Source organism: Canis lupus, chromosome 21 (assembly GCF_003254725.2).
Source record: "Canis lupus dingo isolate Sandy chromosome 21, ASM325472v2, whole genome shotgun sequence".
Lineage (NCBI taxonomy): Eukaryota > Metazoa > Chordata > Mammalia > Carnivora > Canidae > Canis > Canis lupus.
This window is the reverse complement of record NC_064263.1, coordinates 26,902,451-26,921,771: the sequence shown is the minus strand read 5'-3', so window position 1 is coordinate 26,921,771 and position 19,321 is coordinate 26,902,451. Positions and strand designations below refer to the sequence as shown.

At 41.8% G+C, this 19,321-nt stretch overlaps 1 protein-coding gene across 1 annotated transcript; it reads left to right on the top strand.

The window, feature by feature from the left end:
* The first annotated feature begins 934 nt into the window (after positions 1–934).
* Positions 935–1,986, top strand: LOC112667828 (olfactory receptor 52M1). The gene has a single exon (XM_025459883.3). The coding sequence runs from the start codon at positions 935–937 to the stop codon at positions 1,886–1,888; it is 954 nt and encodes a 317-aa protein (XP_025315668.3). The 3' UTR covers positions 1,889–1,986.
* Positions 1,987–19,321: the final 17,335 nt, after the last annotated feature.

The following is a 19,321-nucleotide window of genomic DNA, read 5'->3' as shown; positions in this document are numbered from 1 at the left end:
CACCAACAGTGCAATAGGGTTCCTCTTTCTCCACATCCTCTCCAACATTTGTTGTTTCCTGCCTTGTTAATTTTCCCCATTCTCACTGGTGTGAGGTGGTATCTCATTGTGGCTTTGATTTGTATTTCCCTGATGGCCAGTGATGCGGAGCATTTTCTCATGTGCTTGTTGGCCATGTCTATGCCTTCCTCTGTGAGATTTCTGTTCATGTCTTTTGCCCATTTCGTGATTGGATTGTTTCTCCAATCTTATCTTCTATTGAGTCTCCATAAAGGAAGAAGGCCCTTGCAAGGACCTGCCTCTGGGCAGACAAAAAAAAAAAAGGAGCTATATTCAGCAGCTTTCATCTTTCAAGAATCCCTTTGTTTCCATCTTCCAAAGTGCTCCTTCTTCACTGGCCCATGTCTCTACTTTGGCCTGTAGATTAAATATTTCAGCTCATCTATTAGCAAATGCTGGCCTCCAGTTTAAACCTTGATTTACCATAGAACCTAGACAGTCTCAGGACTCTATCATTCTAGCTTTCAGCATCAACATGTCGCTTTCGAAGGAGCTCTCATTTTGAAACATTCTAATATAATCCTGGGAGATATTACATAGCCTACCTGCAGAGTTAAATGATTAAATAGGTACCAGTCTGCCTCAGGTCATTTCATTTATGGACACAAGAACATTACTCTGAGTCCTATTACAAAGAGATACTCTTACATTCATTCAAATATGTAGTTAGCATGTGCCTGGCAAATTTTTTCAATACCATGAAAGTAATAACATGACATTTATACTATGACTTTGTTCCATAATTTCCTCTAAGAAAGTTTATAGCATCAATGAGCCTATTCCTTATTATAGAACTTAATATTCTTGTTTTTTATTTCTAGAAAAAGTTTCTACTACATTTTGGGGCACAAGTGAGAAGGTTCATTTATGAATCATGCTCACTTCTCATAATGTCTGTTCAGTACCCAGCTCCTTCCAGCTCACTGGCATCCCAGGGCTGGAGTCCCTACATATCTGGCTTTCCATCCCCTTTGGCTCCATGTACCTAGTTGCTGTGGTGGGGAATGTCACCATTCTGGCTGTGGTAAAGGTGGAGCATAGCCTGCATCAGCCCATGTATTTCTTCCTGTGTATGTTGGCTGTCATCGACCTGGTTCTGTCTACTTCTACTATGCCCAAACTGCTGGGAATCTTCTGGTTTGGTGCTGGAGACATTGGCCTGGATGCCTGCCTAGCTCAAATGTTCCTCATCCACTGCTTTGCCACAGTTGAGTCCGGGATCTTCCTTGCCATGGCTTTTGACCGCTATGTAGCCATCTGCAACCCACTCCATCACACTACAGTGCTCACTCATACTGTGGTAGGACGTTTGGGGCTGGCTGCCCTCCTCCGGGGTGTACTCTACATCGGACCCCTGCCTTTGATGATCCGCCTGCGGCTGCCCCTTTACAAATCTCGTGTCATCTCCCACTCCTACTGTGAGCACATGGCTGTGGTCACCTTGACCTGTGGTGACAGCAGGGTCAACAATGTCTATGGGCTGAGCATTGGCTTTCTGGTCCTGATCCTGGACTCAACAGCCATTGCTGCCTCTTATGTGATGATTTTCCGGGCTGTGATGGGGCTGGCCACTCCGGAGGCCAGGCTTAAAACCCTGGGAACATGTGGTTCTCACATCTGTGCCATTCTGATCTTTTATGTTCCTATTGCTGTTTCTTCTCTCATTCATCGATTTGGTCACCAGGTGCCTCCTCCAATCCACACTCTACTGGCCAACTTCTACCTCCTCATTCCTCCAATCCTCAATCCCATTGTCTATGCTGTCCGCACCAAGCAGATCCGAGAGCGGCTTCTCCAAATCCTCAAGATAGAAACCAAAATCAAATGACTTAACTTTCTTCTCAAACAAGCACACAGAGAAGGGATTGAAATACGCTGGGCATCTTACGAGATGGGAACTTCAAGCAGTCTGAGATGTTGGGCCCAGTGTTCTCCAGGTTTGTGATTCCAAAGGAATGCTAAAAATGGACAACTCTAAATTCTAAGGGTAGTTTGAGGCTTTTTTTATGACTAAAGGGTATTTGACCTGTCAAATACTATTTGTATTGCTATAGTAATACAAATAGCAATTTGTGTTCAATCAGCTCTCATGTAATTCTTACAGATGTCCTAACATCTTATGAGGTTGGTAGTATTGTTCACATTTTACACATTATAAAAGGTATTTTGTCCTATTTCCAAACTGCATATAAGGTCTCTAAGGCATGTAGCTCAAATGCTTTAGCATTTATAACATATTGTGTTATAAGATACACAGAAAAGATGCTGAGTAGAATGTATGTGTTAAGTAAATCCTAGAAAACTGGATTTCATTAAAACAGCCTTAGCAATAAGCAAAGCATTTTTTATTGAAACCTTTAAAAAAAGATGCTGCTAAAAAGTACTTGTGCTAAGAAAGCATGGAGTGTTCTAGGAGAACATAGCCTAGAAAAAAATGTCAGCTTAATGAGGCAAGACAACCAGGTCTCAACATGACCCTGTACCTCCCCTGTAGACCCACTCCCATCAGGTAGCTTGAAGCATGTGACAACTCCATGAAGAGAACCTTCCCTTCCCACAGGAGCTCTCCCTGGGCCTAGCTGTAAGACCCCTGATCATGAGGTGTGGTCTTTTGAATAAATCACAGGATAGAACTCATAACTTCACCATATTAAGTCTAGAAACATTGACTTTTCTTTCCAAATTAAGTATTAGTTAAGTATTTAGAAGTATAAAGCACTTTGCTACTTAAGTAGCTGTTGAAATTAATAATTACCAATGTAATTATTATAACCACACTGTATAGGTAGGCATTATTATCCCTGCTTGGAAGATGAGAAAGACTGACATTCCCAGAAGTGATAGAATTGTCCAAGTGACTCAGTTTACAAGAGGTAAAATCAGGAATTCAGCAGTTTAAACCTCCAAAACCGCTAGTCCTTCTGGCCCTCATTTTAGTCAGCCATGGAAAAGCCAGAAAGCCTCTTCCCCAAAGTCTGAATGGTTGTGTATTTCATATTCCTTGTAAAGCAGACACTATACTTCCTTATTCCCACCTGGGAATCCACAGATCAGTCTCCTGTCCCAAGTGTAGAGCTGGATTCAGTCTGAGTTCAATTACAAATCCTTAATTATAACTAGACAGGAAGATATTGAGTCTACTAAGCTTCAGGTGTACAACAAATGATCACAGAGCTTAGCATGAAGAGAAATAGTCAAGTACAAGGGAAAGATCACTACATGACAACCAGAAAAAAAGGAATTATCAATTTGCTTTGTCTATTCCAGTTAATTGCCTCACTTTTGGGATATTTAGGATGTGGGATCATTTCGGGTTCTGATTATATTCATATTTCTTCTAATATCTAACCTCTAATATCTTCTAATATCTTCTAATATCTAATATCTAACCTCTATCCCATTCTAACCCTCCATCATGGTGCTTAGTTTCATTTTCCTGAACATTATGTCTAAATCAAGTATTCTCCATATGAATGGAAAAAACAATCATAAGCAAAGTCCTATTTTGCCCATCCCCACCATGAATGGGAAGCAAGGGAAGAGGTTTAGAGTTAGTGCTAAGTATGTGCTCACTAGCTCTCAGGGCCATCTTGTTTAAGAGTCCAAGAAAGTTCTAGGTCTTTGGGCTTTGCCCTATCGCTGAAGCTCTAGTATTTAACCACCAGGTTAAAAATTGGAGAATAAACCAGATTTCTAACATTTCTTCAGTGTAGAACATTTAGTTTTCTGAAGGAAAATATGCTCAAGGGAGTTGGACATAAACTTGGACCCAATTTATGGCACCTAACCTTCAGAATTCAGCCTAGCACATGAATTTGCCTTTATACTCCAAAGACCGAATTCAGTCAGACTGGCTATGGAATATTAGAGTCTCTCCCTCAATTCTAAGGTCTTACATATTCAAGATTTTATTTATGGAGAGAGACAGCACACATGTGAGCAGGGAGAGAGGGAGAGAATCTTGAGTAAATTCATTGCTAATCACAGATCCCAATGCAAAGCTCAATCTCATGGCCCTGAAATCATGGCCTGGGGGAGGGTGGGGGGTGGTGGGAATCAAGAGTGGGACACTTAACCTACTGAGCCACCCAGGTGCCTCTGAAATCCTATGTATCTTAATATCATCAAGTCTGGATGTAGCCAAGAAGCATTCAGTTGGCAACCTAACCAGAAAGATTAAGTGGTTTAGACAATATACACAAACCATGGAGATTGTTGTGGCAACTTCTAAATATGCCTCTAACTAGATCTCCCATGGTAGGAGTATGATCAACTGACAGCCTTAGATCTTGCCATCTAAAAATCTAAAATCCATCACCGTATTCTGCCAAAGTCACATTTCCTCACAACCAGCTCCTAGCCAATGACTAGGCATTACAGGGTTGTAAGGTAGACCCATTCCTGCAAGACGCAACCCTTATGACAGGTAGCTATGGTTCCAGGGCTCCTCATTCACCTTGCTGGTGCTTTTATAAATTACAGTGAAGTCTGAGTCCTTTCCTTCCTTAGCCTCCTGCAGTCTTTTACAGAGATCAGACTGGCCTTGTGATCTGATTGCTTGCCCAGCATCTGGCTCCCTCTGCATTTCCCTCATAGGCATAGCTTCTTTTTTTTTTTAATTTTTATTTATTTATGATAGTCACACAGAGAGAGAGAGAGATGCAGAGACACAGGCAGAGGGAGAAGCAGGCTCCATGCACTGGGAGCCCGACGTGGGATTCGATCCCGGGTCTCCAGGATCGCGCCCTGGGCCAAAGGCAGGCGCCAAACCGCTGCGCCACCCAGGGATCCCATAGGCATAGCTTCTAATAAATCTCACATGTCTAATCCCATCCCTTAGTTTGCTTCTTGGAGGACCATAAGTGGTCAGAGAAAGCAGTAGGTAAAATGGGGATCTGACTGGCTCACTGACTGCCTTGGTTGAGGATGCCACTCTACTTAGTATGTAGGGTATAGGTAGTCCTATCACACAAGATAGTGGCTCAATTGCTAAATATTTCACTGGTGGCAAATTAAGAAAACATCCCAGTAGAGGGAAACACTGTTGTAGGTATGATGACAAGCATTTGAAAAACATGGTGGTACAGCCTACAAAGACCCTGGTATGTGGTTTTTCTAACTTGCACTGATACCTTGCAAAAGACTAGTAGGATTGAGTGCTGTTAACAAGCAGTTAATAGTTAAGTGTGAGTACCAGAGTGGCAAATTATGAAGAGATCCATATATCCTGCAATTATATACAGCTGACAGGCAAATCAGAGACCATTGCTAGAGGCACAGAGCACCAGAAGCATTTGAATGCTCAAACAAGATCAGGGTTCTATTTTGGAAAACCTGGGACACCAAAACATGGTATGGAGACATCTGGATGCCTGCCCTTGAAGATATAGGCACTGTAGATACCCCTAAATTCTTCAGCTTTCAGAGGTTATGCACTTTCCCTAGTAAGGGATAACATCTGTGAGGCAACAGGTGTTCCCCTCAGGAGCCACCCCCACCTCTCCTTCTGGCTGCTAATGCTTATAACTACAGTTAAGTAAGCATACCATTTCTGGGGATAGGCAGGGCACATACCTACTTACAAGAGACAAGAATACCCTGGGAATGGTTTGGGGAGAATCAAGGGGTATATAATGGAATCTTAAGACTAGATTTTAGAAAAAGAAAAACTTGGTTTGCACTTTCTTGGGATGTGGGATTATTTATGCTTGCAAGGACCCTAGGAGTTAGTGTAAACTCACTGCTAGAGTGGCTCCTTTAAGCCTGAAAAGATAACTAACAATCAGCAAAGTGAAAAATGCTTAAGGTGCCCTGGAATAAGGTCAAAATACAGGGAAGTAGTCCTCTTTTAACAGATTCTTATTGTATGGACAGAAGATCAGAAAATTATATTCAGTTGGAGGACACAAAACACAATATTCAAAGCCATTATAACCTGGTGAAATGGGCACCAGCACCACTGAGAAGTTCAATGCTGGTTCTCTGTATACCAGGTCTGATGGCAGCAAAGGTAGTTCCAGGTGTGGGCTTATTAAGATCTATGAGGATAAGGCAGAAAGAGGCCAAGTGAAAACATTGGACCACATGTCAGAAGACTGAAATTACTCTAAGAACTGGTCAATTCGAGGGGGTTTGGCCCCCAGGAAGTTGTAGAACTATCTGAATGTATTGTACCCTAAGGGCCAAAACAGATGGGCAGCCAGCAAGGCTCTGCTTACCATTTAAAGAAAGAAGTAAAATGGATAGAAGGCTGGGGATGGTGACTGCAATAGTCAATCTCTTGTTCAGTTCCCTGTGCCAATTTCTGATCTAGAACTCATTAACCCAAGAGGTACCTAGATCCCTAAGGGGAAGGACTCTGAAAAACCATGATTCTATTCCATGATGCCCTGAGATCTTCCCTAGAGGTAACTATGGCCATTTGTTTAGGCTATTTTGTACGGGGAAGAGAATACCTAGACATTGAAGATTATTAAACAGTTTGACTTGACTTTGGTACTGAGAAACTGAAAGCATAATCATGGTCCCTCAATTAGAACTGGGGCTCTACTCTAGGTAGTAGAGTCCCGTTAGTAAGGGGACCTGGTGAAAGTCCAGTTCTCCGTATGTCCTGGTTCCACAAACCCACTTGGTAGTCATTTCTTCAGCCACTTAAGTGACTGATTACAACTACCATACTAGAGTTAGAATAACCACATGTACCTGGCCTGTGAGATAAGAGCAAGCAGAGGGTAAGTCCAAATGAAAATCTCCAAAATTTCTCTCCAAAATTGTTTTTAAAAAATGCTTCCAGGTCCATAGTAGAGAATTCAACAAGTTGGCAGATGTACGGTTTTTCATTCCAGTGATAGGAAAAGATGGAAAACAGTTTCCATTCACATGTGATAGACAATACTCCTGGGTTTCCCTGAGGAGTACGTTAACTCTTCCTTTCTGTACCATAATACAGTCCTAAGAGGACTAGCTATCCATAGAACATCCAATGATCCAACAATGAGGTGTTGATTAGGCAAAAAAAAAAGAGATGGACAGTGAAAGCCTTAGTAAAACACATGCTCTAGAGGAAGAGACAAACACTAAGAATATTCAGAAACATAGCACTTCAATGAATGTTTTCAGGGGTCCAATGTTAAAGAGTGTTACTAAAGCAAAGATCTTCATCCTACAAATTCTACCACAAAGAGAAAATAATGCATGGTAGGCCATATTGAATTCTGGAGATAATGTATTCCTCACTTAGGAATCCTGCTTAGTCTCATGTACCAGAAGATGTGGAAGGCTTCCCACTTTGAGTGGGCCCAGAGCAGGAAAAGGCTCCATTGCAGGTTCAGGCTGTGGTGCTCACATCACTGCCACTGAGGCCTTAGGACCTGGAAGACTCAGATGTTAAAAGGTATCAGTAATGGGAAGAGAAACAGCATGAAGCTTATAGAATGACTACACATGCCCATAGTATTTGGGTCAGGCCATGTCACCACACAAAGTTAACTTTCAATAATTAACTCCTGCCATTTTACTACACCCTGGTAGAGACAGAGCATTTGGCCATGGGAAAATTGATCATGCATCCAGAACTGCCCATTGTGAGTTGGGTCTGTCAGACCCACCAAGTCAAACTTGGACAGACCAGAGGACATAAGTTGCATAAGCAGGTATCCAAGACTCAGGTCTTCCATGGAATTTGCAACAGTCCTTCTCCTCCAGATCACATCAATGACCTTATGAAGAGGTCTGTTAAGCCAACTGAGAGAGGAAAAAGCCAGAGATTGGTTTATATTATGGTTTGGGAAGGCATGGATTCCACACGAAAGATTTTAATAGCTGTGTTTTGGCTTAGAAAAGGAAAGAAAACTAATTATAGGAACCTACACATAGATCAAGGCAATAGTAGGCAATAAATGAGAATAAGGCAAAGTTACAACAAATCAGATACTTACAATAGCCAACCTCATTAACTGGGGAAGCCCCATGGAAACAGCCAGGCTGGAGTCCTGATTAAGAGTCCTGGGCAGAGAGAGAATCCTCCCCTCAGGAGAGACTTTCAACAGACCATCCCCAAAAGGGCCAGATTTATAGGACAAATAGGTGAACAAATGTTTCATTTCAAACCCTATGTGTAGTTTGGAGCAGCCTGTTAATACCACATTAGCATGTTTCTATATTTTCGAGGAGCCTGGGCTATGTGTGTCTGCCTCCCTTCCCAGATTCCATTCTGGGGTCCCAACACAGCCTGGAGAAGAGGATATAAGACAATATTTATACCTCTTGGCATCAAGAACAAAAGAGCCAGTCCTGACCTGGAGGCCAGATAATATATTTTAAACAATTAGGCTCCAGAAGTTATCCATACAGTATGAGTCTCACAACATTCCTTAGCCTGCATGTGTACATGCAGGTCTGGGAGGTCAGTTATGAAGTACAAATCACAAAAGTATCTATCCATACAGAACAGCATAGCCTGAAATGGATGGCAGAATGTCCCTGAGGCTTTGAAGGAGTAGAGAATCAAAGCCTTCCCAATTGGCACAACTTCAAATGGTACAACTGGTCATTCGTACTCTGTAAAAGGTCAAATGGTCCAAGAGGAGAATCTAAATCTTTAGGCAGGGACTTAGAGATTAAAAGACAGGAGATTTAAGGCAAAGAGGTCTGGGAGGCATAAAGATGGGCATATGGGAGTTGGGCCCAAATTGAAGACTTATCTGTATAAAGCACACACAAGAAGAGGCTCTAAACAACTAAGCCATTGATTTGCCAGTTAGCATTCATCAGTGGTCAGCTCAGAACTGGTATGATGGGTTATTAGAGTGGCAGCAATAACAGCAAAGGAGACTGTGTGGGCCCAACCAAGTAGAGGCCCACTGACCAAGGTTGACTAGATACTGCTGCCTCTGAAGGTCAGCAATAGAGATCAATGCTGAAACCCAGACATACAACTATTATTCCTCAAGGAGGCCATTTAACAGGAAGTCAACTACACTGAAGGTCTGTACTGCTTATGAGATGTACTTATAGGTGTGGCTTTGCCTTTCTTGTCCACAGAGCCTTGGTCAGCACTATTTTGAGGGCTTCATGAATGCCTGATTTACAGGCAGGCAATCCTACAGGACATAGTAACAAGAGTGGACATTCTTCACTGTAGGATATGCAGGATAGGGCTCATGGCCATGGGTATCCAATGGAAGAATTAACATTACTTTACCAACCAGGAACAGGTAGCCTCAGAATCCTGGAGCAGTCTTCTAAAGATAGCTAGAAAAGCAGCTCAGAGGCAACACTTCACAAAAGTAGACTACCATCCTTTAAGATGCCATATTTGCAGGAAGTCATATCTGTCTGGTGCTAAGTCCCCAGCAGCATACAGGAGTCCAGGAACAAGAGGGAGAATGAGGAATATTCTATAGCCTTCGATCTACTAGAGGACTTTCACTTCCTGTCCCAGGAATTCTTGGTTCTGCTGTATTGGAAATCCTGATCCTCCGAAGTTTACAGCAAGAGTTCTATTGAACTATAAGTTACCGTTGTCATCACTCTGTGTTGGACTCTAGTGCTTAGGGACCAACAGGTAAGAAGAGGAATTCCCATACTGACAAGAATAACTGATCTAATTGATAAAGGCAGCTGCATTATGCAATGCATACAGGAGGAAACTAAATGAGAAGCCAGGGGATTCATTTGGGTATTTTCTAGTACCCATGCCATATTATAAGCAGGAATGTACATATGCAATGATCCCCAAATGAGAAGAGTATGATTACCAAGGGTTTAGCCTCCTCAGGGATGAAGAATTGTGTTCTTTCATCAGGTAAGCCAAGATTTGCAGTGGTGAAAGCTGAGGGTAAAAGGAATTCCAAATAGACTGGGAGAAGATGAGGGACAGTTGTGGTTCAGATAGGTTTAGAGACTGGAGCTGCAGTTCTCCCACCAACCTTCTTGTTCTAATTTACCCTCAGCAAGGGCTCATGGGAACAATGGAGGTGTTGCTCTCAAAATCTGAAGGGCAGCTGTACAGTACAAGAATGGATTATGGTGGCCATGAAAATGTGCTGCTCGTATCTGACTGCAGAGAGTTTGACTGAAAGCCTCTATCACTATGCTCAGAAATCCATGGTACTGCCTAGGTTCCACTTTCAGTGGTGGCTTCCAGCCAATGAATGGGCATAGCACTAAAAGGCAGACCCACTCTTGAAAGACACTGGACTCCTCTTATGGATGCCGTTGGCACAAGAATTCGTTGTAGCCTTGCCAAAATGTTCTTAGAAATGCATGAAATCTAAAACCTTCTTACCTCCCTCCCAGAGATCAGACCTGCACTGTAATCTCATGGTTCAAGTCTCACGATGCCTTTGTATTTTCCTTCACAGGCATTTCCCCCTGAATGAAGCAACCTCTGACACATCTCGTTCCACCTTGGCATCTGTTCTTTGGAGAACCTATTCTAATTCAACTATGGGGAATCTCACTGAAAAATCTTCAATTCATGTTCCCCAGTCAAGTCAGTCCTGTGGGAAGAGTTAATACCTCTAAAGAATTTAAACCCTTCTGTGAAGACTGATTTTCCAAAGACTGCTCAGACATTTGAAAAAGACAGTGTGGTACTGGCACAAAAACAGACACATAGATCAGTGGAACAGAATAGAGAATCCAGAAGTGGACCCTGAACTTTATGGGCAACTAATATTCGATAAAGGAGGAAAGACTATCCATTGGAAGAAAGACAGTCTCTTCAATAAATGGTGCTGGGAAAATTGGACATCCACATGCAGAAGAATGAAACTAGACCACTCTCTTTCACCATACACCAAGATAAACTCAAGATGGATGAAAGATCTAAATGTGAGACAAGATTCCATCAAAATCCTAGAGAAGAACACAGGCAACACCCTTTTTGAACTCGGCCATAGTAACTTCTTGCAAGATACATCCACAAAGGCAAAAGAAACAAAAGCAAAAATGAACTATTGGGACTTCATCAAGATAAGAAGCTTTTGCACAGCAAAGGATACAGTCAACAAAACTCAAAGACAACCTACAGAATGGGAGAAGATATTTGCAAATGACATATCAGATAAAGGGCTAGTTTCCAAGATCTATAAAGAACTTATTAAACTCAACACCAAAGAAACAAACAATCCAATCATGAAATGGGCAAAAGACATGAACAGAAATCTCACAGAGGAAGACATAGACATGGCCAACATGCACATGAGAAAATGTTCTGCATCACTTGCCATCAGGGAAATACAAATCAAAACTACAATGAGATACCACCTCACACCAGTGAGAATGGGGAAAATTAACAAGGTAGGAAACAACAAATGTTGGAGAGGATGCGGAGAAAAGGGAACCCTCTTACACTGTTGGTGGGAATGTGAACTGGTGCAGCCACTCTGGAAAACTGTATGGAGGTTCCTCAAACAGTTAAAAATATACCTGCCCTACGACCCAGCAATTGCACTGTTGGGGATTTACCCCAAAGATTCAGATGCAATGAAACGCCGGGACACCTGCACCCCGATGTTTATAGCAGCAATGGCCACGATAGCCAAACTGTGGAAGGAGCCTCGGTGTCCAACGAAAGATGAATGGATAAAGAAGATGTGGTTTATGTATACAATGGAATATTACTCAGCTATTAGAAATGACAAATACCCACCATTTGCTTCAACGTGGATGGAACTGGAGGGTATTATGCTGAGTGAAGTAAGTCAGTCGGAGAAGGACAAACATTATATGTTCTCATTCATTTGGGGAATATAAATAATAGTGAAAGGGAATATAAGGGAAGGGAGAAGAAATGTGTGGGAAATATCAGAAAGGGAGACAGAACGTAAAGACTGCTAACTCTGGGAAACGAACTAGGGGTGGTAGAAGGGAGGAGGGCGGGGGGTGGGAGTGAATGGGTGACGGGCACTGGGTGTTATTCTGTATGTTAGTAAATTGAACACCAATAAAAAATAAATTAAAAAAAAAACCCAGATAACCTAGTGACATGCAAAAAAAAAAAAAAAAGAAAATGAAAGCCACATACCTTTATGATCCTCAGTATGCAGCTCAGCAATGCCTTTCTTTCTCATTATAGAACAGAAGACATGGGGGACCGACTATCTAGTGCATCTATGTAAATCTGAAAGACCTAGCGTCAGATGGGTCTTATACCAACTGAGTTCAAAGTGCAGCCTAAAGGCAGAACCACTCTCTTGATGTTAACATAGGCACTCCTCACAAATCAGTGACGTTTTATGGGAAGGGAGACAGCACAAGCTTAAGACTAGCTTAAGACTGCTCTAGACTAAAGACATGGTTACAACCCAGTTTTCCCAATTTCTCTGTAGCAGCTTGCTTTTATGTGAAGTCTGGTTATGGACAGAGAATTTAGGTTTCTACTCTAAGCTACTTCTCTCTCCCTCCCTCTCAACTCCTGGAATCAGAATAGAAGAGAATATAAGGGATATATTACCAACTGCCTAGCCCTTGCAAGGATAAAATTCTGAACAGCTTTGGGTTCTAAGAGTAAGGATAAAAAGCAATTTTCCTGGAAGAATGGTAGCCACTCAGCTAAGTGTTCATTGTGTGAACCTGAGTTGTTAGGATCTCTTGTGTGGAGGTTCCATTCTCCATCTCTGTTCCCCGAGGCTGTTCTCCCCTCAGTTCTTCTCTAAACTCACTCTTAAAGAATGGCTATTATTTGTTACCTAAAGGGACATTCTCAGACCCAAACCAAGGATTTACTTTTAGAACATTCATAGCTAAGTTTTTCCACAGCCTTTGTGACACACAGTGAGATTTCTGTTTCAAATACAATACAAAATAGCTTCCTACTCAGACTCTACCTCTATCCACAGAGTGCTATTGAAAGCTTTATGTTAAGGTTTCAGCGTGGTTGTAGGTAAATATATACACAAGTGAAAATATTTTTCAAAGTTCTGCAACACAGTATCACATACAAGGACCTCCAACATGAAGTCCTAGAAAAGCCTGTTAGTATCACAAGGGTAATTGTGAAAGACTGTTGAAGATTGAGCCCTGAGCATCTTTAAAGGTCTTTCCAGATGTGAGGCCAACATCGCTCTTAAACTCAAATGGTAGGCAAGTATAACTGCCAGCTGCCTTCCTCAAGATCAATCTCAAAGGTATCCTCTATGGGTACTCAAAGATAGAGATTGAAACTCTGGAGAACATTGGGATGGTAAGTGACCAAAAAGTTTGTGGGGCAGTAGCTTTGGCCTGAGACAGAAAACAGACATCCATGCACTGCTGTGGGAAATGCAATAGATAATGGACTGTAAGATCTTGGGTCTTATTCCTGCCCTGAATTGCCTTGGAATAAGCAGTGCTAGTTAACACTTGTTTGTGTGGACTCAGTTATCCTCAAGCCCCATCACAGTAGCAGAGAAGCTCTATGCTGATGAAATAGGGTACAACTAACCTCAAGTAACAGTATCTCCACCGTCTGACATTCTTAAAACTGTCATGTGACCCAAGGAGATTTCTTCCTAAATTTAAGTCTTCTTCCCAGGGAACAGAGGTCTTAATTTTTGTGGGGAAGGGAAAGACTATATTTGGGCTCTTATTCTGGGTTAGATAGTCCTACAAACAGAAGGCTGATTTCCATAAATAAAGCTAGTTGATCAAGTATTTCAAGAAAACCCATTTTTTTGTTCAGGCATCCTCTATTTGGAGTATTTCACCTTGTGTGTTAATAATCCATTAGTTTGAAATCCTGGGTAGGGAATCTCATTTTCTTGGCTCTAAAGACCATCCATACTCTTAGGTATTTTTCTGTCAGGCTCAGTTGTTCATTTAATAAACATTTACTGAGCATTTACTAATAAAGAAGTATGCTCAGGTTTGAAAATACAATAAAGGGAAAGCTAAGGTCTCAGGCTTCATGAAGCTTTCATTCCAGAAGTATAAATAGACATTTCACAAGTAAAAAAAAAAACACTGAGATAATCAGACTCTGATAAATGTACCACAGACAAGAAGAAAGGTGATTGGATACCATAGAAGACGATTTCATAGATGAATAAAGAACTCTGTCTGGAAAAACATTTCTCAACAATGAAAAGGACTCCTCTGTAAGAAAAGCTGTTTGGAATGAGAGACTCCTAACTCTGGGAAATGAACTAGGGGTGGTAGAAAGGGAGGTGGGTGGGGGGTGGGGGTGACTGGGTGATAGGCACTGAGGGGGGCACTCGATGGGATGAGCACTGGGTATTGTTCTATATGTTGGCAAATTGAACACCAATAAAAAATAAATTTATTTTTAAAAAAAGAAAAGCTGTTTGGAGAACATTTTAGGCTAAGGGAACAGTCTGTACAAAATTTCAGCAGCCAGAGAGGATGAGAATTTCCCAATATGGCTACTGGGTTGCAAAGATCTACTTTGCTGACTCTTTCTCTTCCATTTCACAACCTTGAAAATTTACTAAACCTTTCTAGCTTCAGCATCTCTAACTTCATTGCAGGATATGATTTTTAATAGTGTTATGTAAATTAGACAAAACACCTAGCAGGGTCTCTAGCAAGTAACAAGTGTTTACTAAATGATCACTCATTGTAATAATCATCGCCATTATTAAAAATTAAAAATCTAAAAATAAAATATGGAAGGAAAATAGGTTCTTTCCTTGCCACAAAAGGGTCATCGGTAGCCTGAAATATCTATGACTTAATGCCATTTCAAGAGGCAAGAAACCATACTCTAATTTTCACCCTAAAAGTTTCTTGTTTTAGGATTCCTCCAATGGATTCAAAAACAAGATAGGAGATGGAAAATTCTCTAGGAGATTGCAAACCAAATGCTCATCCCAAGGGTTTGGGTATTGCTCTGCCAGCTCCTAAGGCGAAGAGGTTTGCTGCCCATCAAAAAACCTGCTCAAAATGACTTTGGGTACCTCACTAGGGGAAAAAAATCACCAGTAAGCAAGCATAAGCCTGCTGAATCTTCAGGTAAAATGAATACCACTAGGACATAAAGCAAATCCTGAAGGAATGCCAGGAGCATGCCTGAAGAGAATAAGGGACAGCAATGGAATTTCTGCTACAAAATTATCCGGTATGGTTAATTTTGCCAATGGACACAAATTGAAGCCTAGGTCAGAGACTGGATAAAAAGCTCTGGGACAAAATGAGGTGGGGAGCCAGAGATGGCTGGTTTCTGAAGGCAAGAGAGGCCAGGAGTAGTCACTTCTCACCTAACCCTAACCATGGTCCTGCCATTAGCCCCCCTGAAACACCATCTGCCTGTGGCTGTTTGTCCACTTGAGCTGAGGATATGGGAAAGGAGCAGGAAATGGCTAGTTTATGGATATAGAAGGGTGGGCCTTCTATAGACCAAGGAGTCAATTACTTTGAGAATTGAATTGGGCAGAGTCCATATTTAGTCCTCTTTGAGGAGCTTTGTAAGGCTCTATATTGGCAAGATGGCAGAAGAGTAGGGTCCCCAAGTCACCTGTCCCCACCAACTTACATAACTTTCAAATCATCCTGAAAACCTACAAATTTGGCCTGAGACTTAAAGAGAACAGCTGGAACACTACAGAGAGAAGAGTGTGCTTCTAACAAGGTAGGAAGACAGAAAATAAATAAATAAAAAATAATCCAGTGGGGGAGGGGCCCCTGCGAGAAGCTGGGAGAACCTCCAGGACAGGAAAGCCCAGTCCTGGAGAAGCAAGAACTTTCAAAATCTTCCCGGATGGAAAGGCGCTCGCAGGAAACTCGGGCAGGATCCCAGGAGGGGCAGTGGAGACCCCAGGTTCCCGGGGTCACTAACAGAGGAAGTGCGCCCCAGGGGAGAGCGCCCCACACACCATAGGCCGAGGGCTGGAGCACGCGCCCAGCTGGGTCTCGGGAGCAGCTCAGGTGGCGGCTCCGCGCAAAGAGGGCTGCACCATCCGGCTGCAATTCCAGCAGTGCAGGCCCCGGATCCCAGGGCACCGGGGGACACAGTCCAGGATCCTGCTCTCGCCTTGGGACAGGCAGAGGTCAGGAGGGCCCAGGACAGCGAGGACGCTCCTGCCGCCGGGCGCCCCTGAGCTGTGCAAGTCAGCGCCACCCCCACCCCCACCCCCAGAGCATCCAGGCCAGTGCAGCCTGGGAGACTGCGGTAGTTACTGCGGGAGCTGATTCCAGGGCTGGCCGCTGCCACTGTTGTTGTTCCTCCAGGTGTCACCCTGTGCCTGGGAGGGTGGAGCCGCCAGGGAACGAGTCCCCACAGGATAAAACAGCTCCCACAGAGCTGTGCACCTGGCAGGGGGCGGAGCATCTCCCCAGGTGCACATACCTGAGAATCAGCACAGCAGACCCCTCCCCCAGAACCAGCTGGAAGGACAGTGGAAGAGCAAGTTCTTCCAAGCAACACTGGAAAGCTTCAGGGGAAGTCTAGGGATTTACAGTATATAGAACCAGAAGATACCCCTCCTTGTTTGTTTTTTGTTGTTTTTTCTTTGTGGTTTTTTGTTTGCTTCTTCATTTTTTCTTCCCTTTTCCAGTGCAACTTTTTAGCCACTCTGCACTGAGCAAAATGACTAGAAAGAACTCACCACAAACGAAAGAATCAGAAATAGTACTCTCTCCCACAATTACAAAATTGGATTACAATTCAATGTCAGAAAGCCAATTCAGAAAGAAAATTATAAAGCTACTCGTGGCTCTAGAAAAAAGCATAAAGGACTCAAGAGACTTCATGACTGCAGAATTTAGATCTAATCAGGCCGAAATTAAAATTCAATTAAATGAGATGCAATCCAAACTGGAGGTCTAATGACAAGGGTTAATGAGGTAGAAGAACAAGGGAGTGACATAGAAGACAAGTTGATGGCTAGGAAAGAAGCTGAGGAAAAAAAAGAAAAACAATTAAAAGACCATGAGGAAAAGTTAAGGGAAATAAATGACAGCCTTAGAAGGAAAAAAAAATCAACGTATAATTGGGGTTCCAGAAGGTGCCGAAAGGGACAGAGGTCCAGAGTGTGTTTGAATAAATCATAGCTGAGAACCTTCCTAACATGCGGAGGGAAACACTCAGATCCAGGAGATAGAGAGCCCCCCTAAAATAAAAACTGTTCAACACCCCGACATTTAACCGTGAAATTAGCAAATTCCAAAGATAAAGAGAAGATCCTAAAAGCAGCAAGAGACAAGACATCCCTAACTTATACGGGGAAAAGTATTAGATTAACAACACACCTCTCCACAGAGACCTGGCAGGTCAGAATGGCCTGGAAGGATATAATCAGGGTCTTAAATGAGAAGAACATGCAGCCAAGAATAATCTATCCAGCAAGGCTCTCATTAATAAATCTTGAATACAAGAGAGTCAACTCCATAGTGGTCTCTTCTTGATTTTGACTTGGTAATTTTTTACTAATTTGTCAGTTCTTTAAATTTTTTTTAACCCATTGATGCTTTTAAGATTTGTAAAATATTTCATTCAACATGATATCCTTGGTGAAAGACTTGGTCTGAAGTATCTAGCTTGCCAAAAATGGAAGCAGAAGTTATCAAATTATGTTTTATTTAGAAGTTTGTTTTGATGATTGAAATTATCGATGGTGTATTTTCTAGTTGCATGTGATGTTTACTGAGGTGGGCACTTGACGGGATGAGCACTGGGTGTTATTCTGCATGTTGACAAATTGAACACCAATAAAAAACAAATTTATTAAAATAAAAAACAGAATAGAAGGAGAGATAAAAAGCTTCCAAGATAGGCAGACACTGAAAGGATATGTGACCACCAAACCAGCTCTGCAAGAAATATTAAGGGGGACTCTCTAAAACAAAGAGGAAGTCCAAGAAAACAATCCACAAAAACAGGTACTGATTAGGTATTATGATGACACTAAATTCATATCTTTCAATAGTAACTCTAAATGTGAATGGGCTTAATGATCCCATCAAAAGGCAGAGGGTTTCAGATTGGATAAAAAAGCAAGACCCATCTATTTGCTGTCTACAAGAGACTCATTTAGGACTAAGGACACCTACAGCCTGAAAATAAAAGCTTGGAGAACATTTACCATTCAAATGGCCCTCAAAAGAAAGCAGGGGTAGCCATCTTTATATCAGATAAATAAAAGTTTATCCCAAAGACTGTAGTGAGAGATGAAGAGGGACACTATATCATACTTAAAGGATCTATCCAATAAGAGGATTTAACAATCATGAATATTTATGCCCCGAATGTGGGAGCTGCCAAGTATATCAATCAATTAATAACCAAAGTTAAGACATATTTAGATAATAATACACTTATACTGGGAGACTTCAGCATGGTACTTTCTGTAAATGACAGATCTTCTAAGCACAACATCTCCAAAGAAAAAAGAGTTGTAAATGATACACTGAACCAGAGAGATTTCACAGATATTTACAAAACTTTACATCCAAATGCAACTGAATACACATTCTTCTCAAGTGCACATGGAATTTTCTCCAGAATAGACCACATACTGGGTCACAAATCAGGTCTGAACCGATACCAAAAGATTGGGATTGTTGCCTGCATATTTTCAGACCATAATGCTTTGAAACTAGAACTAAATCACAAGAAGTTTGGAAGGATTTCAAACACGTGGAGGTTAAGGACCATCCTGCTAAAAGATGAAAGGGTCAACCAGGAAATTAGAGAAGAATTAAAAAGATTCATGGAAACTAATTAGAATGAAGATACAACCATTCAAAAATCTTTGGGATCCAGCAAAAGCAGTCCTAAGGGGGAAATACGTTGCAATACAAGCATCCATTCAAAAACTGGAAAGAACTCAAATACAAAGCTAACCTTGCACCTAAAGGAGCTGGAGAAAAAACAGCAAATAGATCCTACACCCATCAGAAGAAGAGAATTAATAAGGATTTGAGCAGAACTCAATTAAATAGAGACCAGAAGAACTGTGGAACAGATCAACAAAACCAGGAATTTGTTCTTTGAAAGACTTAATAAGATAGATAAACCATTAACGAGCCTTATTAAAGACAACAAAGATTCAAATTAATAATATCACGAATGAAAAAGGAGAGATCACCAATACCAAGGAAATACAAACGATTTTAAAAACATACCATGAGCAGCTAAACACCAATAAATTATGCAATCTAGAAGAAATGGACGCATTTCTGGAAAACCACAAACTACCAAAACTGGAACTGGAAGAAATAGAAAACCTGAACAGGCCAATAACCAGAGAGGAAATTGAAGCAGTCATCAAAAAGCTCCCAAGACACAAAAGAACAGGGCCAGATGGCTTCCCAGGGGAAT